Here is an 18,125-nt window from a genome sequence, read left to right as displayed (position 1 = left end):
CACCGTATTACAAGTATGGTTGAATCAATGATGGGTGGGGTTACCTCACTGTTGTCCTTTTAATGATTCCCAATTCCAGCGTTGCTTTCTTCTCTCATCATGCGTCGTTGCAGCAAATTTAAATATTTGGGAGTTCCAATATTTTTAATGCATATTATTTATTTAAAGTATTAACCACTTCCGGGATTTGTATCTCCATGAAGCCTTTGAAATGTGGATGGCAGTACAATTGCTAAAAATTCCATACAGAAACGATAAGGCAAATAAAATTGCAAAGGCAAAAATAACTCTGAAAAATCGCATCCTGAAAAGATGTCAAAGTTTTGGCCATTTCATCTGAGTTGAAAAGCTGCTGAGGACAAAGTGGAAAGAGGGAACGATCTGAATATGACAAGTGTTACAATGTGGCTGCAGACAAGCAAACTTGTGGATGTGTGAGGATGGTGCATGAGTGATAAGCGTGGCACGGTTCGGGCAGCAGCTCTCATGTCAGGAGTGGCTCCAGCCGGCAGCGGCTGAACTTTGATCGACATCTGCCATCTGCCTGCCCACGTATACGAAAATCCTCCTGTGCCTGATCCTGTTGTCTACCACCTTCACTAACTCAGTCGCCCTCATTTTCAGAGGGTGTAAAGTGAAAAAATAAAGTTCCAGCACAAAACCTGGCTGCCATTCAATTTGGGGCGGTTGAGGGGTAATTCTTTCGAAGCGAAGAGACGCAGCTCCGGGACTTCATTCATCCTTTCCGAGCGTGCGAATGGGAAGACGCGGATTGGTGGAGCCGTGCGGTTTCGGAACGGGAGCCGGGGGCGATGGTGGCAGGATGGGGGAATCCGGAGCGGTATAATCCAGTTCCGGGTTTTGTATTTGACGGTGGGGTCAGTGGCGCTGCCGTTGAGCTCGCGGCCGTTGATTGTTGTGGATAAGCAAGCACGCGCTCGGAGCGAGCCCGGCGGGAGACTCGGCTGTCCGTTTTTCCGCCACTCCGTCTAGCTGGCGGGGGAGGGGGAGCCACGAGCAGCGATTTGAAGATCTCGGGGCATTAGTGGCTGAAGCGGCGGCGGGGGAAGGGTTGTCGGGCTTGGCGCTCGGCAGGTGTTCATGAAAGTTAGCTGTGATTTTCCTGTCAGAGCCGGGTGAGTGCGGCGCCGATCGTTCTTTGTTCATTCTTGCGCCCGGGAGAAGGGATCTGGGATGCCCGTGGCCGCCCGCATCGGGCCTGCCTTTACCGTTGTCGCTGTCATGGCCGGTGCCAGTCCCCCTGCTCCACATCCTCCGGGTTCGGGCCTTGAGTTGCATGTCTGTCTGTGTGTCAGTCAGTCAGTAATGGTAAAGTGTTTGATCCAGGTTCAGCCTTTTACCTTTCTAACATTAACGTCAATGTCAGTGTGTGGGTGTGTGTTTGCTGTCAGCGGGCCTTGTCGATAAGGCCCAACGCGACCCCCTTGGCAACTGAAAGCAGGTCTTGTGTTGGATATTAACCTGGACCTTTAACCGCTCATCCCCACCCTCCTCTCGTTCGTTACATATGGTAAGAGGATGCTGGTGCCACGATCCTCTCCAATGCAACGCAAAAGTAATTCCCATGGATGATTTTCATTCAAAAGATGAAATACAAATTTAAGCAATTGTTGACGTCGAATTGATCGTGTCTTCCGAATGGATTAAATGTTGGCTGAGTGTGTTGCTAAATTTTGTTCCTGAAATTTGCGCCTTCGGATTTATTTACTGTGATTAAAGTAGCGATGTTTAAATCCTAAACGTAATTTAAAACAAAACACAGCGATTAGGAATGCATGTAGGTGTTTAGGCCACGGCTCTAACAGTCCCACCATACAGAGCTTGGGAAAGGTAACAGTGAATATTTGTTAGAACAAAATCAAGAACGAATGACTGTCATTATCGGAGACTTGAAATATTAGAGCTCTTTCACGTGGTAGTTAGACAGGAATTTAAAAACGGAACGGAATCCGTTAGTGGTTTTCAAGGTTAGTGAAAGGGCTGAGAATAATTAGCGACAAATTGTTTTCGGAGGTTGGCAAATTGTTTGCCAGAAAGCGTAGCCTCAAGAATGTTATTGGAAGATGGAAGGGAAGCAGATATATTTTTCATGCTGAGGCCTTTTGGAATGGTGTTACAAGTGTCTACTAAGGCAGTGTAGAAAAATAATTGCAAATATATTTTCAATAGAAGGTTATAAAAGAGAAGAGCAAGGAAATGAGCTCTAGTTGATGAGTTTGGTCAAGCAAATGGCCTTCTCAGCTTTAATTTCAATGTTCCCAAAAGGTCCTGGTTTACAGTCATTGATGACTATTTCTGTATTTGTATGTCTTTATGCTTTATGTTGGGTAATTTCTTTCTGATTGGCAGCTGCAATGGTGATAGAATCATAGAGTCATATAGCACAGAAACAGATGCTTTGGTCCAACTTGTCCATGCCAATCAAATTTCCCAAACTAAACTAAAGTACATTTGCAACATTTGGCCTGTATCCTTCAAAACCTTCCCTATTCATGTCAATATCTGTGGTAGGAGAAAGTGAGGACTGCAGATACTGGAGATCAGGGTTGAAAGTGTGGTGCTGGAAAAGCACAGCCGGTCAGGCAGCATCTGAGGAGCAGGAGAATCGACGTTTCAGGCATAAGCCCTTCATCAGGAATACAGGCAGGAGGCTGGAAGAACACAGCAGGCTAGGCAGCATTAGGAGGTGCAGAAGTTGACATTTCGGGTGTAACCCTTCTTCAGAACTGGGGTCTTGAACAGGCTGGTTTTAAAAAAAATGTGGGTTCTGTGATATTGTTGGAACGTTTTTACACTTCTGGACATTACTAACAAGGATAGCATTTATATTAGCCATCTTTGTCTTTGTCTTTGAAAAGATGGTGGTGAACTGCCTTCTTGAACTGTGCATTTATTATTCTGTGGGTACACTCACAATGCTGTTAGGAAGGAAATTTGAAGTTCCAGGATTTTGACCCAATAACATTTAAGAACAATTATATTGTTTAGATTTCTTGAAGGAAAACCATGTTTGATTAGCTTACTGGACTTTTTTTTCATGAGATAAGAGAGTGTTGATCTTGCCAATGATATGCATTAATTTTCAGAAAGTGCTTAGTGTTGCAAAACAGACTTGTGGGCAAAGTTAAAGTTGAAGGAATATAAGAAACAGTAACAGAATTGGTACAAAATTGGCTGAATGATAAACAGCCATAGAGATGTACAGCATGGAAACAGACCCTTCAGTTCAACCCGTCCATGCCGACCAGCTATCGCAACTCAATCTAGTCCCACCTGCCAGCACCGGCCCATATCCCTCCAAACCCTTTCTAGTCATATACCCATCCAAATGCCTCTTAAATGTTGCAATTGTACCAGCCTCCACCACTTCCTCTGGCAGCTCATTCCATACTTGAACCACCCACTACATGAAAAAGTTGCCCCTTAGGTCTCCTTTATATCTTTCCCCTCTCACCCTAAACCTATGTCCTCTAGTTCTGGACTCCCCCACCCCAGGGAAAAGACTTTGTCTATTTATCCTATCCATGCCCCTTATGATTCTGTAAAACTCTATAAGGTCACCCCTCAGCCTCCGACGTTCCAGGGAAAACAGCCCCAGCATGTTCAGCCTCTCCCTATAGCTCAAATCCTCCAACCCTGACAACATCCTTGTAAATCTTTTCTGAACCCTTTCAAGTTTCACAACATGTTTCTGATAGGAAGGAGACCGGAATTGCACGCAGTATTACAACAGTGGCCTAACCAATGTCCTGTGCAGCTGCAACATGACCTCCCAATCCTGTACTCAATACTCTGACCAATAAAAGAAAGCATACCAAACGCCTTCTTCACTATCCCATCTACCTGCGACTCCACTTTCAAGGAGCTATGAACCTGCACTCCAAATCTCTTTCTTCAGCAATGCTCCCTTAGGACCTTACCATTAAGTATATAAGTCCTGCTAAGATTTGCTTTCCCAAAATGCAGCACCTCACATTTATCTGAATTAAACTCCATTTGCCACTTCTCAGCCCATTGGCCCATCTGGTCCAGATCCTGTTGTAATCTGAGGTAACCTTCTTTGCTGTCCACTACAACTTCAATTTTGGTGTCATCTGTACCTCTGTTGCTCGTATCCAAATCATTTATGTAAATGACAAATAGTAAAGTGGGCTGGGGAAGGGGTAGTAATGAAGTTCTGAAGGGATCGTGTTGAGACAGTGATTTTTCCGAATTATATTATTCATGATCTAGATCTTAGAGTACAGGATGCAAATTCAAAATTTGCGATGATACTTAACCTAACATTGTAAACTGAGAAGAGTAACATGGAACTTCAAATATATTGGTTGAATGGGTGAATAGGCGAGTGATGAAATTAATTGTGGAGAAGTGTGAGGAGATAAGTAGGAGGAACATCAATCTAAAATTAACAGGTACATTGCTAAATGATGTGCAGCAGCAGAAAGACCTGACTGTATATGTATATAAATCTGTAAGGGTAGCAGATCAGGTTGAAACTGTACAGGCCTTATTAATTCAGGCCTGGCCTACAAGAGTGAGAAGATTATGTTCAACGAATAGACATTAATTTGGCCTGCGATGGAATATAGTATCCAGTTCTTGCCCAGCACCTTATGAATGACAAATAAAAGAATATGCAGAGATGCTAGGCGGGTAGCAGTAAGGAAGATGCAGCACTGATACAATGTGCTTAGTAGCTGTCTTTACTCTCTCAGTTCATAGAATCTCTGCAGTGTGGAAGTAGACATTCAGTCCATCGTGTCTACACTAACCCTCTGAAGAGCATCCCACCCTGACCTGGCCCCCTACCCTATCCCAGTAACCCTGCATTACCATGGTTACTCCATCTAATATAAACATCTGTGGACACAATGGGCAAATGCATACAACCTGAACACCTTTGAGCTGTGGGAGGACACTGGAGCACTCGGAGGAAACCCATGCAGACATGGGGACAGTGTGCAAACTCCACACAGACAGTTGCTGGAGGATGGAATCAAACCTGGCGCTGAGGCAATACTGCTAATTACTGAGCCCCGATGCCGTTCTGTGATTCGTGGTTTGCGTGAGATTTAGATGAGCATTTCTAGGTGATCATGTTCTTGTGTACCCGCTGTCCTTATTCTTCTGTCAGAGGTTAGAGGTTTGGAATGTGCTGTCAGAATTGACACTTATTAAAGGATAAATTAAACAGAATGCGTCACAGGTTACATTTGCGAGAGAGCATCTTCATGTTTACAATAAATAATGTGTCCATAACTCTTGTTGACCTTACTTTGTTGAGGAGGGAATGATCATTCCTCAAAGGTAACACTGCTGTAATGATATTAAACAGTTAAGAAAGAAACTTTAAAATTTGAACAAGATAGATGAAAAGTTTAACCAAGCTTATGAAAAAAATGATTGCATTTTTATATAGTGCCTTCAGAGTTTAAACTCATTCCATAATGTTTTCCAGCTGATGAAATACTTTGCAGGTTTGGTTACTTCAGGATATTTGCAGTCCTCTCATTCTGGCCAATTCACAACTTTAATTCTTTTTTGTTTACCTCACCCTCAGCTGCCGAGATCTTATTTACTGGTGTTCCCTCCCTAAACCTTTCCTCTTCTCTCTTCGTTAAGTTGCAGTTAACTTCGTTAAGTTTGAAAACTGCTTCTTTACAAAGGTTTTGGTGATCTATCATAATTCTGTAGTGTGGTGTCAAATTTTGTTTCATAATGCTGTTGTGGAACATCATGGTACGTTTACTAGCTTAAATATGCAAGGCATTGTTATAGACTGCCTGAGACTTTTGGCAGGGTGTCCGTTTTAACATATGTGAATGATGGCACTTCTGATAATGCAGTACACACTCAGTTCTGCTTAGAAATATTAAACTTATGAACTATGGAAAAACATATAGGGTGTCATATTGATAGCTGAAAATGTGTTGCTGGAAAAGCGCAGCAGGTCAGGCAGCATCCAGGGAACAGGAGAATCGACGTTTCGGGCATAAGCCCTTCTTCAGGAATTTCTCCTGCTCCTTGGATACTGCCTGACCTGCTGCGCTTTTCCAGCAACACATTTTCAGCTCTGATCTCCAGCATCTGCAGACCTCACATTCTCCTGTCATATTGATAGAACTGTCTAACCTGTTGGTCCTTGCACTTACGTTTCCCTATTCTTACATATTTGAAACAATGTCCTGTTAGTGTGTCTGTGAAAAGTACAGTTGATTTAGATGGAATTGAATTGAATTGAACTGAATTGAATTTTACTGTTTCACTTTTTATTATTACTTCCTTACCAGGTTAGAATACTGAAGACAAAAATGAATGGTGCTCTTTTTCAGTATATTAGATATCTAAGTTAATGATGTCTGACGTTTTGTTTTGATAAGAACTAATTATTTTTTAGGAAGCTACATTTGATTATCTGTGGACAAGCAAGGCTTATGTGGGTTTTAAAGGAAGATGTTTACTTTAGGTGGCTGTTTCATTCTTCTCCACTGACCACATTGTACTACGTCTTGCTGTCAATTAATTTACTGGCAAGGCCCTGCATTAAGAGAGTAGGATGGATGGCTCTTATTGGTGGTAGTATGTATAACACCTGTTGGCAAGTACTTGTGCCAGGTAGAAATTCTGGTAAATAAAAGTTATGTGGATTATTACACTGCATCTGGAATGGTGCATTTAATTTACCAAGCACTACTTCAGTATTCTTTGGGAAAAATGAGACAGTTTCAGTGTCAATCTTCCAGAGAGTAAGTTTTGCAGATTCCATGCCTCTAAGCTGAGATAATGAAAAAGCTTGGAGTAGCAGGAAGGAAACATATAAAAATGTCAGTTATGGTGCAATTTTTTTTGAAGAATTAAGGAAAATGAAGTGAGAAAATAAAACTAAATTGTAGTGATTTAAAAAAATATTGGTACATTAAAAGAAAATACATCTTTTTTTTAACCAATCCTACAATCCTGTATTTTGATTCCTCATTTCGTTTTTGGTAGGAACAAAGCAGACTACGAAAGGAAAGTGTTCATGCTGCATGTGTTGCTCAGGAAAGAACATTCCATCAGCCTATTCCTGTTCAAAACAGAACTATGTTCCTTGATTCTTTCCATCTAACTGTATTTGCAAATTTAGCTTCTGAACTAGAAGGTGACAACTCTGGCATTTCCAAAATTCAGCACTCTCTTTGTTGTTGTGACACCCTTTCCTATATACTCAAGACTCTGGTGAGGCTTGAGCATACAACTTCCTGATTTAGGGGTAGGAGTACTGTTGATCAGTCAAACAGTCAGTTCACACAATAATGACAAGATAAATCTGAGCAAATTATATATACAACATTGCTGTCAGATTGCGATAAAGAAACAACAACGCTGATGCATACCAAGGATAGGTTAATTAAAACAATTTTTGATATGAACCTCTCAGTTTAAAAAAAAATCATGGGATCTGAATGTCGCATGTTGAGCAGCCATTTGTTACCTATCCTTAGCTGCCCTTGCAAAGTTGGTGCTGAGCTGTATCCTTGAAATACTGCAGTGCATTGGTGTGGAAAGACCTACAAAGTTGTTATGTAGGAAGTTCCAGGATTTTGAACCACTGATATTGAAGGTGCAGTGATATATTTCCAAGTCAGGATGGTGAGTGGCAATGAAGTGGAACTTACCAAATGGTGGTGTTCCCATGTCCTTCCAGATGGTGGTATTCATGGGTTTGGAAGATATTGTTTAAGGAGCCTTGGTGAATTTCTGCAGTGTAATTTGTAGATAGTATGCACTGCTGCTACTGAGTATCAGTGGTGAAGGCAGCGTATGTATGTACATGTGGTCCCAACTAAGTGGGCTGCTTTGTCCTGGATGGTGTTGTCCATTCCTGATGAATTGATTTTCCTGCTCTGCAGATGCAGCCTGACCTGGTGTGCTTTTCTAGCACCACACTAATCTTATCCTGGATGGTATAATGCTTCTTGTGTTGTTGGAACTGCATTCATTCAGACAAGTGGGGAGTATTCCATCAGACTCCTGGCATACTTCAAAACTGTTGGGGAAGGTTATAGTGTTGAAAAGTCATTCTTTTTTCATGTTGTGTTGTTTTAATGAATTACCCTACTGAAGGAATTATCTGGATGTACAAATGGGGAGGCTTCTACAACTTCAGAGTCAGAAGCTGATATTGAAATATTGTTATTGCAAATAGATGTCAACTTCAGTGAATGGAGTGACCATTTGGAATATTAGACATTGCAAACTCAAAACTGTTTTGGTGTTGACCTTAACCACTCCTGAGAAATACTACTTATTTTGTTAGCATACTTAATGGAGCTGCATTTCATCCCCTTAGCATCTCCACACACATTTTGTGTCACTTGTCTTAATCAGCATTCTCTTTTGCTTGAGTATATGTATTTTGTTTATCAATGTTTTGATAAATGGGTAGCACGGTGGCACAGTGGTTAGCACTGCTGTCTCACAGCGCCAGAGACCCGGGTTCAATTTCCGCCTCAGGCAACTGTCTGTGTGGAGTTTGAACATTCTCCCCATGTCTGCGTGCGTTTCCTCCAGGTGCTCCGGTTTCCTCCCACAGTCCAAAGATGTGCAGGTTAAGTGAATTGGCCATGCTAAATTGCCCGTAGTGTTAGGTGAAGGGGCAAATGTAGGGGAAGTGGGTCTGGGTGGGTTGCTTTTCAGAGGGTCGGTGTGGACTTATTGGGCCAAAGGGCCTGTTTCCACACTGTAAGTAATATAATCTAATCTAATCTAATCTAAAATCTAATCTAAATTTGCTACTTGTATTGCTGCATTGATGCTTTCAACTTTATCTCTTGGTTGAATTGATTGATCAGAACGCCAGGTTCTTGGTTGACAATGCATTATTATATAGGTAAAAACAATGACTGCAGATGCTGGAAACCAGAGTCTAGATTAGAGTGGTGCTGGAAAAGCACAGCATTTCAGGCAGTATCCGAGGAGCAGTAAAATCGACATTTGGGCAAAAGCCCTTATTACATTGATCATTACTGTATTTGCTTATAGCTCCAGTATTCTCTGTCTGTTATTTGGTTTGGGCAGCGATACTTTTATAAATAATCACCAAATATACCTAGGTGCCTTCAAAGTGGCCAGATTTATTTTGAACTTCTTTAAACAGTCTTCAAATTATGTTCCGTGACACTGCCATACCTGAATGTTCCCTGTAATCAATGCTACATATTTAATAAGTTCTGTGAACATGTGTTTTGAAGGTCTGTGGATACTTGGGATTGATTTATTTTCGACAGTCCTTTCGTTGACCTGTTAAACTTTTTTTTGAAACAAGACATTATTTGAAAGTCACATGTCTTGTGATAACTGCTTGTTTAGTACAGAAGCCCTGTCTGGATTTGCAGTTGTCAGGTTGCACCTTCTACTCAGGGGATTATTTGTTTGATTGGATTTTTCAGTTAGTTGCCAGTGTGGGTAAGGTGAAATGTTTCCCAGCCCAGCTTTCCTGCTTCTGACTATCCTCTTGTTAGGTAGGCTCCAGTGTGGTACATGGAGTTCTGGTTTGTTCAGAACCCTAATTGTCCTCTTTGAAGAAACCTCCATACTGTTGTTTCCTGACCAAGATACTAGAGACCCCTGTCACGGATTGGTGACACTGATCCACACATGCCAAAACATCAGACTGACTGCTCTCTGAACATTCCATGAATTATCCTCTTTCCTTTCAGAGCAGCCCAGTATTGCACAAAAGTCTTATTTCGCCAAGGTGAATAAGCGAGAGAAATCCTTTTTTTTCCTTTAAGCACCTGGTCCATGCGTGTATTTTGCATTATTTAAGATAATAAACATTGTTTGTTGTGTCATTTTGGTAGATATCCAGTCAAGATTTAATTGAATGTTGGAGCAGGTCCCATGGGCTGAATGGCCTCCTCCTGGTCCTATATACCTAATGATATGGTTAAAAATAAGGATGGTGGTGCTGATTCAAAAGCAAAACTCATCTCTGTTTCTGTATCTATGAATTTATTCACTGCAGACTTCTGTTAAGGTCAGGTTGTTAAGTATATTCAAGGCTAAGCTGGTCAGATGTTTAATATGTAAGGGAATCATGGGTTGTGGGAAAAGGCAAGAAGATGGAATGGGATTATCAGATATTTTGACCTTAATTTCTCCACATGCAGCACACCACTTTAGTTTCCAACCTTCCCACCAGTCAATAATGAATTTTGAAAGAGTTTTATTTAACATTTAAAATAATAAAAACAATTTTAGCATTTGGCATTAACAAGCACTACTGTTTGCACAAATTTCTTTTAATTAAAACATTACATGTATAACATTTCAACCCCACAGTTATGACAAGATGAAACAATGATTAAACTGTTCAACCCACCATACACCAATACACAAAATAAAAAGAATCCTCAAACACTTGTTTCACACATTTGTGCTGAAAAGCCCTGTCAAACATGAGAAAACGTAGAATTTTTGTGAATTAACTTGTGCTGATGATGTATCAAGTATTTTGTTTTTCTGCATGTTTTGATGTGTAGTGTACTATCCTCAGAGCTCTTATATTAAAGCTTATGTGTCATGTCTCCAGGAGCAAAGGAAATATGCTGATTAGTGTTGATCCTCGTATCTTGCAGTGGCATGTACCAAATGACAGCTGCTGCACTGACAACTCCTAACGCATAATGTTTGTCTTTGAGCATTGCTTGTATTTCTTCTTAACTGGTTTTATGGCAGGTTGACTTGTTTTTATTGTTTGTTCTGTTATGCCTAATGGGTCTAAATTGTTGTAAATTTCATATTTTAATTTATTGTATTTGTGCAATCAGTAATATAAATTGATGCAATCTAAAAAACAACTTTAAACGCACTTATGTGCAGGTAGTATAGAGGGGAAATAGAATGGGTAAGATTTACAAACACGCATAATTACATTGAGGCATAAGGCACTAGCTCGTAAGGAGCTGTACAAGGGAGCTATTGTCCTAGTTCCCATTCAGTTTTTTTCTTTAAGGTATCTGAGGTATGTTTAGTGCCTATTTTGCCTTCTAAAAATTGCTTTGTTTTCTCACTTGTGAAACAAAATTTGTAATGACTGAGCTTCAATAAAATCTTCAAGCAGCTTATATTTAGAATCTAATTACGTTTTGAAAAATCAGTTTGATACACGGCACTCCAAAACCAGTACTATATGTTACAATTGAATTTGCATGTTCGCTCTTTATTCAAATGTGGAAAGCAATCTCCTCATTACGTATGTTACTATAGATGTTTTAGTAAATACTTGCAATTATTGCTGTCCTTGCCAGAAAACTAAAAGGAATTCCGTGTATTAAAATAAGAAGTGCAGTTGTACATAAGAGAAAAAAAACAATATTTAAAGACTGGATCCAGCCATTAATGCTTTAAATTTTTTTTTGTGTACGTTTTAAGGTATTGTATCCCTCATGTTTGTGAAGTAGTCTCAGCATGTATCTTAAATCAAGTTATTGCAGTTTGGTACACTTGGTCACACTGAGTCGGAAGGTTCTTTATTCAAGTTCTATTCCAAGATTTGAGGACATAATCTGGATTGGTTTTCCACTCCATCACTAAGGGGAGGAATTAACAGGAATGACCTTTACAGATGAGATACTAAATAAAGACCCTATTTGTCTGTTCAGGTGAACATTACAGATTGCAGAACACTTTTGCAAGAAGAGCACCAAGCAACACTTTTGCCTCAGCTACACCATCAAAAATCTTTTGCATAATTTGGCTGCTGCATTTGCTGACAAAATAAGTGAGTACAGTGCAAATTGTCATTTTACAAAGACCCAAGGTTGTTTTTGGACCTGTTGAAATACTCTATAAATGCATCTTCATCTTTGCCTTGCACCTCAGTTGATCAATACAATGACTCTCTTTTAAGACTCCACAAAATCTACTCTCATCATACCATTACTCACTTCCCTCTTGCTTCTTTGACTCAGAATCTGTTTTTGCTTCAGTTTACTCTTGTAAGGTTCCTTGGGATGCTTTGCTAAATTAGGTGTTCTATAAAAAGAAGTTGTTCTTGTTAAACTAAAATGTCCATGCAGTACCATGTTTAATTTAAAGGGATATTTGGTCCATTGACTGCGCTATAGGAGTTGTGCTAGAAGTTCTTGTATAAGTTCTTCTATGTAAAGAAAAGTAGGATTGGCCAGAGTTATGCAAGGATGAATAAGATTGGCCAGTTTTCATTCTGAACAGATATAGGCATAAGACAACACTGGACTTGACAGTCCTTCCAACTCCCTCAAAATGGCTGATTGGGTGAAGCACCAGCAAATAGTCACTGAAATCATAACTGTGTATTAATCAGATTTTAGATGAGACTTGGATAGAGGAGCAGTATTAAATACCAGGTTGATTTGCAGGCATAGTCCTACTGCTTATGGTAGTTATAATGGTGTGAGTGTGATTTGTGTTCACATAGGGGCGGCACGGTGGTTCAGTGATTAGCACTGCTGCCTCACAGCACCAGGGACCTGCGTTCGATTCCATCCTCAAGCTGTATGTCTGTTTGGAGTTTACACATTTTCCCCATGTCTGCATGGGCTTCCTTCCAGTCCACAGATGTGCAGGTAAAGTGAATTGGCCTTGCTAAGTTGCCCATAGTGTTTGGGGATGTGTAGATGCATTAGTCAGGGGAAATGTAGAGTAAAAGGGTTAGCGGAATGGTTCTGGGTCAGTTACTGCATGGAGGGTTGCTGTTGACTTGTTGGGCCAAATGGCTTGTTGCCACACTGTGGGGATTCTATGATAATGTGTTAGAAATTGTAATTTTTTAAAAAAATTGGTTTTTGGAATAACTAGATTTGACTTAGTCTTTTGGTGGCTGTTTTAACTTAATGCAAATATACACAGCAGCTCATAAACGAGAAGACAAAATATTATAACTGTCTCTAGACAAAAAAATAGTAGGTAAACTAATGTGGCTCAAGACTGGTAAGTCCCTGGACCTGATGTTTCATTGAGTACAGGATTTGGGAAGTCATGTTGCGGCTGTACAGGACATTGGTTAGGCCACTGTTGGAATATTGTGTGCAATTCTGGTCTCCTTCCTATAGGAAAGATGTTGTGAAACCTGAAAGGGTTCAGAAAAGATTTACAAGGATGTTGCCAGGGTTGGAGGATTTGAGCCTATAGGGAGAGGCTGAACAGGCTGGGGCTGTTTTCCCTGGAGCGTCGGAGACTGAGGGGTGAGCTTATAGAGGTTTACAAAATTATGAGGGGCATGGATAGGATAAAAAGACAGTCTTTTCCCTGGGGTCAGGGAGTCCAGAACTAGGTTTAGGGTGAGAGGGGAAAGATATAAAAAAAAGAGACCTAAGGGGCAATTTTTTCACGCAGAGGGTAGTACATGTATGGAATGAGCTGCCAGCGGGAGTGGTGGAGGCTGGTACAATTGCAACATTTAAGAGGCATTTGGATGGGTATATGAATAGAAAGGGTTTGGAGGGATATGGGCCGGTCTGGCAGGTGGGACTAGATTGGGTTGGGATATCTGACCGAAGGGTCTGTTTCCATACTGTACATCTCTATGACTCTTCCTAGGATATTGAAGGAACTCATGGATGCACTAGTAGTAATCTTCCAGGAAGTCCACAGGATTGGAAAACTGTCAATGTAGTATCTTTATTTAAAAAGGGAAGGAGACAAAAACAGGAAACTGTAGGCCAGTTAGTTTTACAACTGTCCCTGGGAAAATATTAACCTACTGTAAAGGATTGAATAGCAAAGCATTTAGAAATGTGTATGATCAAGCAGAGTCAACATGGCTTTATGAAAGGGAAATCGTGCCTGATAAATGTATTACAATTCGTTGAAGTAACAAGGAGGATAGATAAAGCAGTGGCAGTGAATGGAATATATGTGGATTGTTAGAAAGCATTCTATAACATACCATGTAACCCTACTTAAGTTAAGAGCCCATGGTGTGTGAGGTAGTATATTATGGATAAAGGATTGGCTAACTACTAGAAGACGGATTTGGGATAAGGAGGAATTTTCAGTATGGCAACCTCTAACTAGTAATGCGCCACATCTATTTACAATATGTAATCGTAACTTGGGTTAGGAAAGTGACTACTATAGCCAAGTTGGTGGAAAACACAAAAGTGGATGGGAAGTGAAATGGTGAGCATGGAGCCTGCAGGGGAATATAGACAGTTTGAGAGTGGGACAATGTTATGTACTTCGGCAGGAAGAACAGAGGAATTGATTATTTAAATAGAGAAAAACTGCAAGAAGTTACTGAAGACAGGTATTTGAGAGCCCTTGTTCATGAATCTCAAAAAGCTAGCATCCAAATTCATTGGATAATAGAGAAGGTAAATGCAATGTTGGCCTTTATTTCAAAGGGAATGGAGTATAACAGTAGGATGATTTTGCGGAAACTGTCCAATGGTCAGACCACAGCTGTAAGCAATTTTGGGTTCCATATCTAGGGAAAGATACACACTGCCTTGAAGGCAGTCAGAGAAGTTTGCCATGCTGGTATGAGGAGAAAGTAAGGTCTGCAGATGCTGGAGATCAGAGCTGGAAATGTGTTGCTGGAAAAGCGCAGCAGGTCAGGCAGCATCCAGGGAACAGGAGAATCGACGTTTCGGGCATAAGCCCTTCTTCAGGAATGGGGAAAGTTGGTCCAGCAGGCTAAGATAAAAGGTAGGGAGGAGGGACTAGGGGGAGGGGCGTCAGAAATGTGAGAGGTGGAAAGAGGTCAAGGTGAGGGTGATAGGTCAGACTGGGGTGGGGGCGGAGAGGTCGGGAAGAAGATTGCAGGTTAGGAAGGCGGTGCTGAATTTGATGGATTTGACTGAGACAGGGTGGGGGGAGGGGAAATTAGGAAACTGGTGAAATCCGAGTTCATCCCCAACCCAACCACCCTGTAGCTCAACATTTCAATTCCCCCTCCCACTCCACCAAGGATATGCAGGTCTTTGGACTCCTCCATCGTCAGATCACAACAAAACAACGGTTGGAGGAAGAACGCCTCATCTTCCGCCTAGGAACCCTCCAACCACAAGGGATGAACTCGGATTTCACCAGTTTCCTCATTTCCCCTCCCCCCACCCTGTCTCAGTCAAATCCATCGAATTCAGCACTGCCTTCCTAAACTGCAATCTTCTTCCCGACCTCTCCGCCCCCACCCCAGTCTGACCTATCACCCTCACCTTGACCTCTTTCCACCTATCACATTTCCGACGCCCCTCCCCCTAGTCCCTCCTCCCTACCTTTTATCTTAGCCTGCTGGACCAACTTTCCCCATTCCTGAAGAAGGGCTTATGCCCGAAATGTCGATTCTCCTGTTCCCTGGATGCTGCCTGACCTGCTGCGTTTTCCAGCAACACATTTCCATGCTGGTATGAGATATGGAGAGATTTTTTTGTGAGGAGAGGTTGAGTAGACTGGACCTGTACTTGTTGGTACATAGAGGAATGAATTGAAACATACCAGATTCTTAGAGGGCATGACAAGATAGATGTGGGAGAGGTCCGGAGGGCATAATCTCAAAATAAGGGGTCACTCAGGTGAGGTGTCTGCTTTGAGGTACAAATTGATGATTGAATTGCCTGAACTAGCCACTGCACTTGATGCGTTTGAAATGAGCCAGGATGAGGGAGAGGTGGTGGCTGCTGGTGGTGGATGATGAGTCATGCAGTATTTTGTTGAGCTACTGAATGGAATGCACTGGCTCTGTTGATTAATGAAGAACTTTCTAATCACCTGCTCTATTCTTTTAAAGGACTGCTGCTCAAGCTATGTGACCAATTTTCATGGTCTCTCTTTCTCTTATGGAGAGAGATGCTTCATGTTCTTTGTGAATTATGGCTAATTACTTTTAGTTGCCAGTTCAGTTCAAAATTGAAGTCCACTTAGCAACTGTGTATTGTTGGATTATTTGTTCGAAAGTCTATGCATGTTAATTATTTTTGGATCTTACAGTTCAGAATATATTGAAACTCGAATGATTTTTAGTTATAGTTACTATTTCAAGGGTGTTGGCCACATAATGGTATATTTTTGTTAAATTGTTTGTGGGTTTGAAACCTGGTTTGCGATTGATCTTGCCCTGAGCTCACTTTACGTACCTGAATAATTAATCATTTGACTTTTTAAGTGGAAAATATGTGGATATTGTGGCAGTAGTTGTGACCTGTTTTATTTTTGCAAAAGGGTGATTTTCATTTTTTAAGTTGTGGTGAAAATAGTTAGATTGTATGCCTGTAAATTAGAAATGAATATTTTTGTAATGAGATGGAACAGTTACTGCGAAATGGTTTGGTTTGTGGATGGCTCAAAGTTGACTTTACATAATTATACATTGGTGGGGATATGCATACAGTGGGTTACGAGTCCTATGATAGAAAATAAAGCTAAATTTGTTTGAGAATCCACATCAATTGGAATGTTTCAAAATCTTTTTTGGTTCATCTGTAATTCTGTTAATACCTATGGGGTTTGGCTATTTGTTCATAAGATATGATTTAAGTAGCATGTCCTAGTGGCTTTATGCTTCTTGGATTCACAGGAAAATATTTTTGTAAAGATATTATATTTTCATTTCCTTCAGGAACAACAATCACCATGTTAAAGTGAAGGAAAAGAACTCTGTATTGAACATGCTGAAACGTTTTGACAAAATAAGATTTAGAGGACAGAAGCGAGATGAAATACTTGATCTAGTAGAATCTCCCAATGCATCAGACAATGAATGTGGTGATGAAATTCCAGCGAAATCTGCTCGGTGCTCTATGAGGGATTCTGAAGAGCTAAAGGACCCTGTAAGTATTCATATTTTTAAAAAAAATGACTCAGTAATTTTTCTCCACTTAAGGTTAATTAATATATAGTTAAGGCACTGGTATGCTTGATTTGATTCCGGAGCCTTTCTTGGTAATTTGTCACTCAGCTCTGTTTGATATTTTGTGTTCATTTGTGGCCTGGCTGATTGTGTTGGTGGCACTGGTTTGATAATTACAATGTATAATTTTAATGGAATTTTTGAGATTTGGAAGAAGTTGTAAGGAAGGAAGCTAGGGATTATTGTTAAGACTTTGTTGTCTTCAAGGTATTGGATCAGAACATCAGAAAAAAATTCTAATTTTGTAAATGCTGCAAAATTCTGACAAGGAACACATTTTCAAGAACTCTTCTACTAGGTTCCCAAATTGATAGTAGCGGATAACAATTATTTTTACATTTATGCATTTATCAGGACAAGGAAAAAACAATTATAACTGTTCAATATATGATTTGTGTAATGTACCAATCAAATGAATTAATCACAATTTATATAGATGATTTGGAGTTGGGGACCACGTGTAGTGTGTCAAAGTTTGCAGATTACACTCAGATGAGCGAAATGTGCAGAAGACTGTGAAACTTTGCAGAGGAACATAGATACTTTAAGTGAGTGGGCAAAGGTCTGGCAGATGGAATACAGTGTTAGTAAATGTTAAGTCATCCATTTTAGTTGGAGTAACAGTAAAAAGGGCTACTATTTGAATGGTAAAAAGTTGCAGCATGCTGCTATGCAGAGGTATCTGGGTGTCCTTGTGCATGAATCACAGAAGGTAGGTCTGCAGGTACAACAGGTAATTAGGAAGGCAAATGAATTTTGTCCTTCATTGCTGAAGGGATTGAGTTTAAAAGCAGGGAGGTTATGTTGCAGCTGTATAGGGTGCTGGTATGGCCACACCTGAAGTACTGCGTGCTGTCCTGGTCTCCTTACTTGAGAAAGGATGTACTGGCACTAGAGGGGATGCAGGAGAGATTCACTAGGTTGAATCCTGAGTTGAAGGGGTTGGCTTATGAGGAGAGACTGAGTAGACTGGGATTATATTCATTGGAATTCAGGAGTGATCTTGGAGAAACATATTAAATTATGAGGGGAATAGATAGTAGAGAGGATGTTTCCACTGGCAGGTAAAACTGCGACAAGACGGCATAGAGCAAAATTAGAGGGAGCAGATTTAGGACTGAGTTGAGAAGGAGTTTCTTCACCCAGAGGGTCGTGAATCTGTGGAATTCCCTGCCCAGTGAAGTAGTTGATGCTACTCCAGTAAATGTTTTTTAAAGCTAAGATA

General features: G+C 40.7%; 1 protein-coding gene across 4 annotated transcripts in view; it reads left to right on the top strand.

Moving 5' to 3' along the window:
- Nucleotides 1–845: 845 nt before the first annotated feature.
- gramd4a (GRAM domain containing 4a) overlaps nt 846–18,125 on the top strand; it is a 158,102-nt gene continuing 140,822 nt past the window's right edge. Inside the window, exons 1-3 of one of the 4 annotated variants that reach the window (XM_087999543.1) lie at nt 846–873; nt 11,673–11,791; nt 16,610–16,820. In XM_087999543.1, coding sequence (XP_087855669.1) covers nt 16,659–16,820 — 162 coding nt within the window. In that variant the 5' untranslated portion in view covers nt 846–873; nt 11,673–11,791; nt 16,610–16,658. Of the gene's footprint in view, nt 874–906; nt 1,137–11,672; nt 11,792–16,609; nt 16,821–18,125 lie in introns of those variants that run through there. The other 3 variants (XM_043713701.2, XM_043713699.2, XM_043713700.2) reach the window with 3 other exon arrangements.

The sequence above is a fragment of the Chiloscyllium plagiosum genome, unplaced genomic scaffold (assembly GCF_037043375.1).
Source record: "Chiloscyllium plagiosum isolate Xiang-an unplaced genomic scaffold, Cpla_swu_hap1 HiC_scaffold_23, whole genome shotgun sequence".
Classification (NCBI taxonomy): domain Eukaryota; kingdom Metazoa; phylum Chordata; class Chondrichthyes; order Orectolobiformes; family Hemiscylliidae; genus Chiloscyllium; species Chiloscyllium plagiosum.
This window is presented reverse-complemented; position numbering and strand designations above follow the sequence as displayed.